General features: G+C 40.6%; 1 protein-coding gene across 1 annotated transcript; it reads left to right on the top strand.

The window, feature by feature from the left end:
* The first annotated feature begins 11547 nt into the window (after positions 1–11547).
* Positions 11548–13902, top strand: LOC117488472 (nuclear factor 7, ovary-like). Its single transcript, XM_034137395.1, has 2 exons — positions 11548–11589; positions 11888–13902. The coding sequence occupies exons 1-2, from the start codon at positions 11552–11554 to the stop codon at positions 13191–13193; spliced, it is 1344 nt and encodes a 447-aa protein (XP_033993286.1). The 5' UTR covers positions 11548–11551; the 3' UTR covers positions 13194–13902.
* Positions 13903–14770: the final 868 nt, after the last annotated feature.

Below are 14770 nucleotides of genomic sequence, written 5' to 3'. Positions count from 1 at the left end.
AGATACCAAGGATGCTGGCTGATGAAGAAGATGAAGTAAGCTAGGTAGCCAATATAAGGCTTAGCAGTACAGATAAATGTGGGCTCACTATTTGGCAAGCAACCGGTCACAGTTGCCCTGTTTATCTCATGTCTTATAAAAGCTTATTAATGATTTTTAATGTTCACAACCTAATTAATAAATGAATTACAAACTGTTCGTAAACCCTTTATAAAGGTAGTCTTATTGTAAAGTGGTACCCAGGAATCTATAGTATATGAGACATATGGTGGCTAAGTTTAGCAAATGTTAAGTAACTTAAGCTAGATATTAATGTAATTGACATAAAATAATTGGTTTTCTGATTTTTTTATTTCTTTATGTTAATACTTGCACATGTTATGTTATTCTCCTGTATCCTGACACTTGTGGCCACAGTGGTCCCTGTTCACACTTTAACATAGAAGCGGGCCCACTGGTGAGTCAACATAATATTTTCTGTTAAAGCACTTATTTACACTTCTCTAAAAATAAAACCTTCTTTAGTCACACTAAGCAACTGGGAGCCCCATGAGCTTTACAAAAGTTGTGTTACTTTTTCAAACATTAACAGTTTTGCCATGCAATTATCTCCCAGCTAATTGGCCATTGTTCTCGTGAGGCCAATTTGTCCGGTCTAATGGTGCTCCAAACTGTCTGAGGATTTTTCCGTTGTTAATTGTTATTAAGCATTAACATTATAGTCCAGCTGTGTCTGGCATATTCTGTCCGCATAATGCACCTCTGCTGAATAGTGTCAGCTCAGAGCTTTTTTGAAAATGTCTTCAACCTATTCTCTTTGCCTCAGGAGGAATGAGTCTATTGATGTCATGGTTTTGGATTGTTTTCATTTTCCACCTTTTATTTTGAAATGTTTTCCTCCTTGTGTCTTGTCTGATCCTTCTTCCTGTGTTTGCCTTCCTGTCGTTAGTTTCCCTGGTTTGTCTGATTGTGTTCACCTGTTGCCCTTGTGTTTCTGCCTCCCTTACCCCAGCTGTGTCTTGTCTTGTGATTACCCCTCTCTGTATTTAGTCTTGTCTTCCCCCGTGTGCCTTGTCGGTTCATTGTCTCTCCTGTCTCCCTCCATGTTGGTCACGGTCAGTTTTTGTGCTACCTTTGTGTTTCATGCCATGTTTTTGTTCAGCTTTTAAAATAAAGCTCGCTTTTTGTTTCTAGACCTTTTTTACCTTTTTTGTAGTCTGCATTTGGGGTCCTACCCTTTCCACGCAACCTAACAATTGATCCCAGTTGGATTTTAAATGGGAAAATGGATATTAAAGACAGGGCAGTACACTTTATCTGATGCTTTAATTCAAATACCTAATTGACTACACAGATTTCATAGGTCAATACAGGCCAGGTAACTAGTGCAGAAGCCAGTTGAGGACAAGCAAGAGAAAATGCGTTAGAACAAATGTTAAATGCAAAATACACATGAACTTCTTATAAAACCCTTTTTGAAAGGTTAGGGAAATGCCACATGTGTCACTCACAAACTAATCACACCAATTGTCTTGCACTGAAGTATTCCAAACCACCCTTTGTTTGAAGGAACACACAGCAAGTGGTTCTTAGACCTCAAGTAAATGCCTGATTCACTGAGTTTATTATGGATGAATAAGGAGAACTGGAAAAAGTGTTGTTGCGTTTTCCTCAAGCCGCAGGGTCACAGCTGGTCTCGGCTCAGTCAAATGAATGGAGGGAAAATTACCCTGGATTTTGCTTTAAGCGCATTTCACAACTTTTAGGACCTACTGATTTAAATAAGTGCTATTCAGTTGTTCAAAATGTTAAGTTGATTCACCCCGGAAAAAAAATGGCGGTGATTTAGAGACGTCTATTATCCAAAGTCAGGCCTGCCCCTCCCTACACGCAGATCACGCAGACTGCGTGGGGCCTCATCTTGCGGAGGGGGCCTCATCTTGCGGAGGGGGCCTCATCTGATGCGCAAACGCGGCGCAATTAAGCGCGCCACAGTGTCGCCGCTGCGAGGCTCCGGCGCTCGCAGTTCACGCGCGTGCTCCACTAGCACCCTCCATGTGCAAATCTCTAAAAACGGGGGTTCAACGGAGCTGATCCAGATTTGCGTCCGATATGACGTAATATCGGCAATGCAGACCCACGGCACTATAAGAAACAATGCCCGACTGTTTTGGACGTAATATGGTCTTTGTTAAAGGGCCCATGTCATGGCCATTTCCACTGATCATAATTCCATTGTTGAGGTCTACTATAATAGATTTATATTGTGCAATTTTCCAAACTCACATTGGTTTCGCATACAGCATCTCTGTAAACTACGTGTATTCACTGAATTTCACTCTCTGCCTTTAACGGCTCGTTGGAGCTCCACTAGCTCCAGCCCCCACCCTCCCTGTGAGCACAGTGTGCTCTGATTGGTCGGGACGTTGTGAATCGCGCTGAGCTCCGTGGAGGTGTGGTTTCCTTGTTTAGCGATACACAGCGAAACACAGCCAAACTCATCCTGAGCACACACAAACTCACAGTCGAAGTAAAAACAATAAGTGTGGCTTGATATTGAGTAAGAAAAAGGTTGATAAACTCTGTGAGAATGGGTCTGCAGAGAGAATTTCGCCGCAATCCCAACTGTCTGTTATCAGCCTGCAGCCAGGGAGGAGAAATCAGCAGAGCTGCCTGCACTGAGTGTGTGTGTGTGTGTGTGTGTGTGTGTGTGTGTGTGTGAGGAAGTCCGTGGATTGGTCAATTTGGACCAATCAGCGGGGGCTTAACGTAACGGCTCCGCGGACGTAACGTAACGGCTCCACGGATTGGTCCATTTGGTTCCGGGTACCGCATGACCGTATCGCGTCATAGCTCTGGGCATGGCTACTGGGTATCCAGACGTCACGATGCCCAGGAAGAACATGAGAAATCTCCAATGAGGCGTTTTGGGGAGGTCTTTTCTGTGTTAGAGTTTTACTCCCTACAGGGTGTACTTTGAGGGGTTTTGACTCTGCAGACCGTTTACATGCATAAAAACCTTCATAACACACAAGGGGACGGGTAATAACCAGAAAAGCATGATATGGGACCTTTAACATTAGCTAACCTGTACTGGAGAGAGCACATGTGTGAAGAAGCAGGTAATAAAAAGGAACTCACCTTGTTGTAAACCGGCAAGAGAAAAAGCATTTGAGCTCCATACTGTTTCAGAAATAATCCTTGATGTGGTTTGGAACATGATATGGCGTTTCATCACGGCAGTATCTGCCGGTAGAAGTCTCCCGCATGAGCAGGCATAAGCTCCGCCCCCTCTTTTGTTTTTAAGCTTTATACCCAGAATCAGCACTTTTGTAACAGGAAGTGAAATAGAGGGATATGAGGCATGGCTAGAATGGGTGATCTGTTTGGTATTTTGAGCAAAACACTTCATAGACATGTTTTTTATGTATTTGTATATATCTGAGACCTATGCTATTGCCTAAAAATAGCATGATAGGTGACCTTTAAGTGAGACACGTCTTGCTGAGACAAATACAAAATATCTCATACACAAAAGTAATCTGTTCTATAACATTTTGTTGAAATTACCCCTAGCATCTTTTAAAATATAAGGCAATGCATGCATAGTTATACCAACACTGTTAAAAGCGTAACCCTATACAGAAGTGGAATATAATCAGCTTTGTTAAGCAGGCCTGTCCAGTCAACACCTGTTGGCTTATATAATTACATAGGTAATTGTAAAATCCACACATTTTGCATAACAGTTAAGACAAGAGAGGCATAACTTAGGACCAAATTGTGGATCCCTCTCTGTTCACTAAGAGCCCCTGGTGGCTGTTTTTGGCTGCTTCAATAACTTCTGTAAAGGTCTTAAATTGTGAGTTTTGCTGGGCTGCCTGCCATGAGCCCATCCCATGATTCCTCTGGTGGGAGTGAGGCAGTAATAGGTGTGAGATCCAGATCCAAAGCACCTACAGATTAAATAAAATAGACCCAATTTACAATGGTTTAAAATATCAACGCTAAATTCCACACATCATGCATGCAAAAACTCCCATGAAACTTTTATGGCCTCAATAAAGTCATTCAACTCTACTATTTCAACAAGTTAAACACCAGTTTTTCTGTATTACAGTATGTTGATTGAAACGCGTCTTTTTACGGTTCTTTCACTGCTTTCCGTTCTACAGCCTTCCAACGGCAGGAGGGTTTCATCTATGCATTGCTCTGGTCACTTCACTGATTGCTTTCATACACTTTTGAGCTTAATTAATGGCTATGCCAAACCAGGGGCTCATTATCCAAAGAACAAATGACTGAACTTTTTTACAGATAACAAAAGAATAAAGCTTTGTTTTAAACAACTGAAACGCATGACAAAAACAGGCATACCAAAAACAGGCATTCCAAAAAAACATGATGCAATAGTGCCTTTTTATGGCAATTTTGGCCTTACATAGTTACGCAATGGCATGTACAGGCTTGCTATTTTGTTATTTTTGGTGTCATTACGTGGCCTCTTTTGTTGATTATGAAGCCTTATATTTGCACTTTCATGGTTAAGCGCCGGTGCTAGCTAATAGTGATGTGTCGGTCACGAACGAGCCGATTCTTTTGAACGGCTCTTTGGTACGAACGAGGGGAACCGAGTCGTACTTGGTGAGAGCCGTTCTTTTAATCGTTCAACCGTTGGTCCGCACTCACTGCCTGCCAAAATCCACTCGCCTTTTAAAAAGCTTGATTTTGTTCCCCAAACGTATTCTGTGAAGACCCGCCCCTACTCTGATTGGTAGGTTTCAGCACGAGGAGTGAGATGGGGTGGGTCTTAATGGAATATGCGAGAGAGAGAAGCCATAACAAGTGGTACAGGACAGGTAGACAACGTGTTTTTCGGATGGAAAATGAGCCAAACGCGAAAACGCAGCAGCATTTGGATGCACTTCAACCAAAACCCAGGCAGTGATAAAGCGCACCATTTGTAAAGGCAAAATATCCTTTAAAGCAGGGTCAACAAATAATCTCCATCGCCACTTAAAAACACAGTAGGCCTATCTAATATTAAGAGTTGCGTGAATTTCATTCAAGGCAAGGCAACTTTATTGACTTAACACATACAGAGGGTAAATTCAGTAGTACATTCACTGACATGAATGACATGGCGCCACCTTGTGTCATGTTTACAATGCAGATTATTGACATTAGGTCTGGCAATACAGTCTGACTCTGAGTCAATCATTATCCTGGTGATTATTTCGCAGATAAACCTAGTAACCCCGCTCCCTTTAAAAAATAAACGGCTCTTTTGAACGGCTCTTTGAAAGGAACGGAGCCATAAGATCCGGCTCCCTTCAAAGAGCCATAATTCCCATCACTACTAGCTAAAGCCTGGTCTACCCAACAGCTGATCCAAATACCATCACGTGTGGGACTGCACTCCCCCGGGTCCTCAGCAACAAACACGCCAAGTATGAAGTAGCTTGGTCTAAGGGTTGGCGAGATAATCTAGACTCTGATACACACACACATACAAACAATGCTCTAACCTAGTTCTATCCACTGTAATTTCCCTATAGCCAAACTCTAAAGAACAAAACCGGTATGATTCACTGATGAACGCCTAATTAGTTCCATCTTCATTCTCAGTTTTATAATATGTTTAAGCACTAACTAGCTCTCTGGTTGCACGGCAGGTGGTTATTTGCTCACGGGTGTACTCTCAGTAGGAGTACTCATGATCGAGGAGCTTGCTTGCTGTGAAGCTTCATCAGTATGCCTTACCACTGACTAACAGCACTCCCCTGTGGTGAGTCTGTATTGTTACAGTTTCTGACAGTCCTAATGAGACTGTCAAAACCAATATCCCGCCCAGTCAGAGGATGTATGAGGGATATAGCCTTCATCCATTTATATATGCGCCTATGTGGAATTGTGATTTGTCTATCTTGCACACAACCAGGAGGTTAATGTTTAAATAACCAGCTTCACGTCAGTTCAAATGTATCTGACAGACAAGTAAAGCAATCCACTGCTACTCTAAATTGCCCACCAGCTCTGGGTTGTAGCAGATCTAACTTATTACCATAAAACGTCATTTTTGTCAAAACATTTTGCCTCTTGTAATTTTGCTAGGAAATTCTCCAGCATAATTCTCTGCAAAATTGGCAAAGGGGAATAAGGAATCAACTTTAAAAAAAAATCCTGGATGAATTATGGCTTCTGTGTGCAAAGCTTAAAGAGACAAGCCATTATGTTTCAACAGACAGATTTCAGAAGTCCCCAGGGTTAGAAACGGTAATTAGTCTTAGAAGTAAATGAAAACAAATGAATGATGCAAACAGGCACTTGCAGCACATCACCCCCACTCTCTTCAACCTCCACTGGCTCCCGGTCAAGTCCCGCATCACCTACAAACTCCTCCTCGTCACCTACAAGTCCCTCCATGCCCTCTCCCCTCAGTACCTCACAGATCTCCTCCACCCTTACATCCCGTCCCGCACCCTTCGATCCTCAGATTCCGGCCTGCTCTCCATTCCCCATTCACGCCTCCGCACCTTCGGGGATCGTGCCTTCATTACATTATTACATTACATTTCATTTAGCTGACGCTTTTATCCAAAGCGACTTACAATTACCAATTACAGGGACATTCTCCCTGGAGTAACTAAGGCCTAAGTGCCTTACTCAAGGGCACACTAGTGGTGGTGTTCCTTCAGTGTCGCTGCCCCCGCCCTCTGGAACTCCCTCCCTGCTGAAATCCGTAACGCCCCTCCTTCTCTGAACATCTTCAAATCAACCCTGAAAACTCATCTGTTCAACAAAGCCTTCCAACAACATTAACTGACTCTTTCCCCCCCCCCTGCAATGTAACACTTCCATTTCTGCCCCCTGTTTTATGTTTTGTCCTTATATGTTTCTTTGTTAACCTGTTAAGCCCCAAAGACCCCGTCGGCGGGTCTTTTTTTTTTTCACAAATAAAATAAAAACATTTTAATTTTAATTTATTTATTTTTATAGTCTGGTACCTGAAAAAGGTCAAAGGGCACTGATGGAACCAGATGTACCCAAATGTGCCGAAAGCTTATTCCGCCTGGAACTTTTTTTTGCTAAACCTCTCTAAAAAGGTCAAATTTAACTTGTTTTGCCTCAATCTTGATACAGGGTACTTATTATATGTTATATATATATATATGTTATATATATATATATATATATATATATATATATATATATATATATATATATATATATATATATATATATATGTTTGGATTCCTAAAGCTTATAGTCTACCATCCCATCATTCAAGGGTGGTTTTCACTATAAGTAATGTTTTTTCTTTAGGCGGAGGTAAGAATTTACCTTTTTTTGCTATGTTCCATCTGAATTTACTCTAACTGAGAAAAATCTATATTGATTCTGACACTTCTACATCCAACTCACAGATGTAACCTTGCTTTGATCAAATAAATTATTCATATAACCCTTTTAGAAGTTAAGTTGTAGTCATTTGTTTTGGGCATGTCATTTTCGAGCCTGAAACCTGAAAAACAGGCTCGGGGCTTAACAGGGCGACCTTGGGTTGATGAAAGGCGCTATATCAATTAAAGTTATTATTATTATTATTATTATTATCTTGAAGCCGCAGAAAACTTGGTCTGTATTGGCAACAACTGATTTTTATGGCCACTTTGGGGCAGCAAAAAAAAAGCTGTAAACACGACAAAGATAATCCACTTTAAGGATTATGCGTTATTATCGCGTAAACGCATTAATTAATTAACGCCGACAACTATTTTATCGCGCATTAACAATTTTTTTAATTTGTATTAGTAATATAATTATTTTGAAAGTCTGTTGCTCACTGGCTCTGAAAACACATACAGACAAACTGTGGGTCACAGAAGGGGTTTCAGTATTGAGTATTGGCTTGTTAGTATGGGCGTCATCACGTCTCAACCAATCAGAGCATTTGGACTGCTGTATTGCTCAAATGAACCGAAACAGAAAATAACTGGCTGGGACAGAAACATGGAGAAAGGTACCAAACTCTTACATGGACATTTGAAATCTCGTCCAGACAGCGGAGTTGATAGAACCAGAGTTATGTGTAACCACTGCAAAGATGAATTTTCTTATCACTGGACTCTGAGGGTAACTTGTTCTTCTATAACAAACTAGATTAAACGTTAATGCCCTGGCAGTGGCAAATAGCTTTGGTTTTATGTTTGATTTGATTACATTAATTCATGTTGAAGTTGATATTAACTGAACTAGTTTAACTGATACTTTGTAAAGGAAATACTGCTGTTAAAAAGCACCTTATTTGTTTACAGTTAAACCAAATGTTTTTGCACTTTTGTTCATATAGCAGTACTTTTAAAATAAAAGTGCGCAATACACTACTTTTGAATTAATTATTACATTTTGCGCATAACAGTGAAAATCATGTGATTAATCGTGATTAAACATTTTAATCATTGCCCCAGCACCATTTTTTAAACATCCAGCACGCAGAGGGAACCATTACAATTCATTTGTGTTTTGTGTCAGGCACCCTAATAAGTAGAAGCCTCAAAAGGTCCTGAGGGAAATTTCTGGCTCTTTAATTGTTAAATGCTCCGCTATGTTCACTTAATATTCATTAACTTCCACTCATCTGCTGATTAGTGCTGCACAAAGTGTAGTTGGTTATCAAAGCTAGTTCTCTGAAAAAGCTGCCTGTCAAGAATACTGATGTGAACATAAGTGAGCCTATACTGTATAATCAAAACAATGAGCTGAAAGACCCTAAAAAAGTCCTTTGAGATGGATGCAAACTGTAGTAAGAAGATAATTATGCTAAATCCTTATTGGTGGAAAGAAATATACAACTGTTATTAAAGAGAGTTTGCAACAGAGCCCAGCACACTTAAACCCAGCGAGAAAACCACAGAAAGGTAACCTTTAATATTCTAGTATTCATAATAAACAACACCATGAGACATATGTGAACTCAGACATTCTTTCATAAGAGGATTTCCTGTACTATACATCACAGCCAAAGTGCCCCCTGGGTTGAGATATTCAATCACAAGATATGATTTATAGCTCACAAACAGATTTCCAACAAGAATGCCTATCTCCACCTGCTACCTCAAATCCACAAATGTGAATATTCTTGTGTAGAGATGACAATAAAATATACAGTGTGTAGAACATCTTTACGGCATATAGGCACAGTACATGTAGTATCGGCATCTTACATCTCACTAACAGTCTACAGGACGTGAGCTTTCAAAAGGCAGCAGCCACCAGCTCTGTCATCCATCAGAAGTTTTACAAAGTCAACCAAAGTGTACCCCCCTTCGACTCGAAGTTCCCTTAGAGGGGAGATCGGTCACTTTAATGCCAGCCCCCAGGCAGTGACGAGCGGAGAGGAGTTAGTCGATGGTGTCGGGGTTGGAAACGGTGGAAGGGTGGGGAAGAATGACAAGGACATAGCGAAAGGATGATAGAAAAACAAGGTTGAGATGAGTAGGGAAAAGCACGAGGGAGAGATAAGAAGAGAGGCGGAGAAAAGTCAGATGGAGAGGGAAAATGGGTAATCAGAAGAGGAGGGGAAGTGAATAAAAAACTGAACTAATGGCCAAGTCCACAGCTGGTTCGCTTGGATTATTGGGTACCCATAAATAAACGTGTGACAGCGATAAATATAGCATGACAGGTCATCAGCACAGTTAACCATGTCCCCCAAGGACACCTTTGGCGAAAGAGGTTATAGGACATGGGGGCTGCCCAGTTGTTCACACAGTGACTGATGAGCTGCTGATTAAAATCCCCAGAGAACAAACTGAACACAGAGAAAATGAAAATGACCTTTAACCGCCGTGTATGCAGCAAACACTGAGGGATCGGAACGCAGCGATGGTATCTATCAATCACTTCACCTGGAGATATATTGCTTGTAATGCTATAAGGTGACATTGATCAAGCCTATCAGGGTTTTAAGAAAGTGTTGAAGTCCTGCTGACTTTGGCTAAATAGTTCAAACTTGTAATAAAGAAATAGGAAAGAGTTCAGGAAAAGTTCAGCCCGGAAAAGTTCAGTCAGGAAAAGACCAGGAACAGACTGAAAATAATAAGTTAAATGTCAATGTACTTGCAATTTCTAAGTTGATAATACGGCAGATCATAAATCATGATTTGTAAAAGGTTTTGCAAATATGAAAAAAGACAGGGACTAACAGAGAGTGAAATTGACTCCTTGAAGGGGGGATTAAAGTCAAAAACCTGACTTGACTAAACTTTAAAAACTTGTCAGGGCTAAAATGTGAAGGCCAAAAAATCTGAATAATTCAATCGGTATTTGCCGATGGGTTTAAAATGTAAGTAACACATTTAAAAAAATGTAATACAATATTTTGATAAAAACCGATTACCTTTTGGGCACAATACATTTAAACAGTAACTGAGAACAGAAAAAGGTGGAAGTGGGGTTGTCTCTTAAACAATTCATTCTCCAAATCTGAAAAGGGCAGATTACAGGCCTACAGGCCCAACAGATGAAAAGAACATGTTAAAGCACATCTTTTGCAAATCACAGAATCTCACCTCAACATGAAGGTAACTGTGCGCGTTTACTGTTCATTGACAGAATACAGTTTGGTGTTATACACCATAGTTCCTTCCAATCTCATCACAAAGCTCAAGAACCCATTAGATCCTCATCCTCAGCACTGGAGCACCCAAGGGATGCCGGTTAGGCCTACTGTACTTGCCGAACACACACAAATGTGTAGCCACCTTAAACTCCATCCTTTATGTGGTGGGCCTGATCACAGATACAGATAAAAAGGGTTACCTGAAGGAAGTCAAATATCTGACGTGCTGGTTTCAGGGCAACAACCTTCTCCTGGCAAGACTAATGACTTTTTTGTGCACTTTGGAAAAAAGCTGGAAAGTCACTAAGCCCCGTCTTTAACATCAACGGTCCCTGGGTGGATCGGACGGAAAGTATAAGCAGTGCTGTGCTTATTTAATGTGAAAGTGAATCAAAATAGTTAGACCCTAGAGTCAATGATTAATCTTAATAAGTGTCAGGATCTCAGTATTGATGAAAACAATTGTGATTATTACTTGTGCCATAATGTTGCAGCCCTAGATTAATAGTCTGATTTTATTCATACTAGAGAACAAGTTTTTTTCTGTGTCTTTTTTCAAATCTTAAGGTTCCAAATGAAGTCCCCCAAAAATGTTTAATATGATTATGTAAATAGTAATACAAACAAAGTTAAAAAAAATCAGAGTATGTTATTTAGAACAGAAATATGACTCCTCTGAAAGTTTGCCAAGAGTGTGTAAGTTGACCTGTTTTCAGAAGGCTGAGCAGTGCCAGCAGGAAAATATGATAATCTTACTAAAGAACAAATATCAATGTCATCCCAGACACACCCCTCTGGGCGTAATACATGCTTTTGGCTTATCGATCAGCAGCCGCATTTATAAAACAAAGCACACAACACATAGGTTGCTTCACAAAGCTCCACCCCTTCGATGACATAATGTGAGACAAACCAGGAAACAAGTTTATGACTTCTCAGGGAAAGGACACACCGACAGACAGTTGGTAAGATTTACCTTCATTATAAATCTGTCAATATTACCTGAGCAAAGAGACTTGTAGGAGAAAGTTCTGACGGACTTAAGGAAGGAAATACTCATACCCTCATTCCTGTTGGGGACTGAAAAACATTCAAGGTTGCAAAGTGAAAGTAACTAAGTCAGCTTTCCACAGCAGGGAGAAAATCCAGCGTATGTTCAGCTTTACTCAGGGACAAAATGGCTTCCAGATCAGAGGAGGATTACTGCTGTCCGGTCTGTCATGACATCTTCAGAGTTCCGGTTGTTCTGTCATGTTCCCACAGCTTCTGTAAAGACTGTCTGAGCACCTGGTGGAAGGCGAAACCACTGCGTGAGTGTCCAGTTTGTAAGAGACGATCCTCAATGGTGAACCCACCTGTTAGCCTGGTGTTGAAGAACCTGTGTGAGGCCTTCGTACAGGAGCAAGACCGGAGAGCATTGGAGATCCTCTGTAGTGTGCACTCTGAGAAACTCAAACTCTTCTGCCTGGACCATCAGCAGCCGACTTGTCTCGTCTGCAGGGACTCGGAGAAACACACCAACCACAAATTCAGCCCCGTTGACGAAGCTGCGCCAAAGCACAAGGAGAAACTCCGGGCCACACTGAAACCCTTAAAGAAGAATTTAAATGTTCTCGAACGGGTTCAAGGAAAGTTAAGCAAAACAGCTGAACACATTAACGTCCAAGCCCGACAAACTGAGACTCAAATGAAGGAGCAGTTTCAGAAGCTTCACAAGTTTCTAGAAGAAGAAGAGCAAGCCAGGATGGCTGCTTTGAAACAGGAAGAGGAGCAGAAGATGCAGATGATAACGGTAAAGATGGACGCTCTGGGCGTAAAGATAGCCGCTCTTTCAGACACAATCAGAACCACAGAGAAGGAGCTGAGAGCTGAAGATGTGTCCTTTCTGCAGAACTACAAGGCAACAGTGGAAAGTATCCAGCGGCAGCACCCCCTACTGGAGGAACCACAGCTGGGCCCGGGAGCTCTCATAGATAAGGCCAAACACTTGGGCAACCTGACCTTCAACATCTGGAACAAGATGAAGGAGATGGTCTCCTACACGCCGGTGATTCTGGACCCAAACACAACAAATCTAGAACTCATCGTGTCTGATGATATGACCAATGCGAGAGGAGGGGAGAAGCAGAATCTTCCCGATAATCCGGAGAGGTTTGACGATTATTACATCGTCCAAGGCTCTGAGAGCTTTAACTCGGGGACTCACACATGGGACGTTGAAGTTGGCGACAATACATTCTGGTCAATAGGTGTGTTAGCGGAGTCATACCAGAGAAAGGGACCCACACAGACTGGATTATGGGAAATGCGGTTCCATAAAGGGGAATACTCGGCACGGGCACTACCAGCTGCAGCCACTGATCTGGGGTTGCAGAGGAAGCTGAAGAGAATCAGAATGAGTCTGGACTGGAGCAGAGGAAAGCTGACCTTCACTGATCCTGACACTAACACACTCTTACACACCCTCAAACACACCTTCACTGAGAGGCTGTTTCCATACATTAGCACAGTGGATAAAGTACCGCTGAAGATTTTACCACTGAAGGTCTGTGTGAGCAAACAAGTGTGAGAGTTTTTAGTTTGAAGGCGGTGATAATAGTAGTAAAAAGCTCTTTATTTCTTTTTTATTTAATATGTGTCCAACTATTGATGTGAAAACACATGTTTGAGCACATATCTTAAACGACAGTAAATAAATAACTTCATCAATCTCGTTTGACTGTAAGATATCTGCAGCAGCAAAAAGAATATAACTACAAGTCCAACTACTGAAGCTATCTGAAGATATCTGAGTTTATGTTAAAATGAGAATAAAATCAGGACTCAAATATGTTTTTTTACATGTGGACCTAATTATCTTCCGCTAGTAAAGTAAAAATAAGAAGTGGATGAAAACAGTATATAAATAAGCAGTCACCTAAAGAAATGTTCACTACATTATTTGTATGGCCAAAATAATTCATGATAGCAATATAGAACATTTTGGCCTTTGGGAGGAAGACAAAAAAATATTGGAAATGATTTATGAAGAACTGCATTATTTACACGATGTTATAATGTGCATCTTTGTTTGAATTTTTCAAAGATCACAGTTATTGTCAATACAGGTATGTGGCCCTTTGAAATATTGATGTTTAGATAAACCGAGAATACAATTCTTGTTCAGTACTTCCTGTAAATCGATTTAATTTGTTTTAACTGTCTATAATTTGAACAGTCATCTGCATTTAATCTTCCAGACAGTTTTACTGACTAACTTAAATAAACGTTGGATTTATTTAGATTATTATAATGTATTTAATGGTTGAACTGACATATGAGACATTAATGGGTTTTGGCCAAGTGTTCAATTATGTAAGAGGGACAGTTTTGAAAGAAAGAGGATTTATGTATATTAAAAAGACCTAAACGTATCCATAAATCCGAGCCCTCAAACTATTTTTGGCTCTGAAATCCAATTGTGCACAGAACTAAGAGGGCTTACCATCACTTATATTGAAAAAGGAACATGTCTTTGGGGCTGCTAACAGAATGGATTTTGGGTATCGACAGGGGTAGCCAATGATTGTTTGTTTATCACCAACTACTATGTCCAATATTAACAAAAAGCTATTCTTCTTTCCATGTTTTTGAACCATTCATTTCAACCTCCAGCTTTGATAGCATTACAATTCAGTTTCCATCTGTTCTTGTAATGCATTTCAGCTTGTTGGTCTTTATTCCTGGCAGTTTTACAAATTCAGTTTTCAGGAAAGCAGGACTGAAGTTTAATTCATTTGAGCTGTAAAAACCTTTTCAGACATGTTTACTTTTCTGCATTTTTCAGCAATGCTTCGAATCGGGTTCAGTTTTCAGGGTTCATATGCATTTTCCTAGTTATAATCATAATGCAACACGTGTGTACCTACAGGAGTATATTATGGGTAAAAAAAACATGCTTGTGTCACATAACTTTGCAGTGAGGTCTGAGTTCAAGTTTAAATCAGTTAACTCCAGCACATATGAAATCTTGCACTTGGCATTTAATGTTTCATGCAAACTTACTTAAATGATTGTCTCAGAGTTGGCCCAGAATATGGACATGGGTCATCTCCATTCTGATATTATCCAGCTTTCTGCTTTGCTCATTTTCAATGACGGCATGTT

The sequence above is a fragment of the Trematomus bernacchii genome, unplaced genomic scaffold, assembly GCF_902827165.1.
Source record: "Trematomus bernacchii unplaced genomic scaffold, fTreBer1.1, whole genome shotgun sequence".
Classification (NCBI taxonomy): domain Eukaryota; kingdom Metazoa; phylum Chordata; class Actinopteri; order Perciformes; family Nototheniidae; genus Trematomus; species Trematomus bernacchii.
This window is presented reverse-complemented; position numbering and strand designations above follow the sequence as displayed.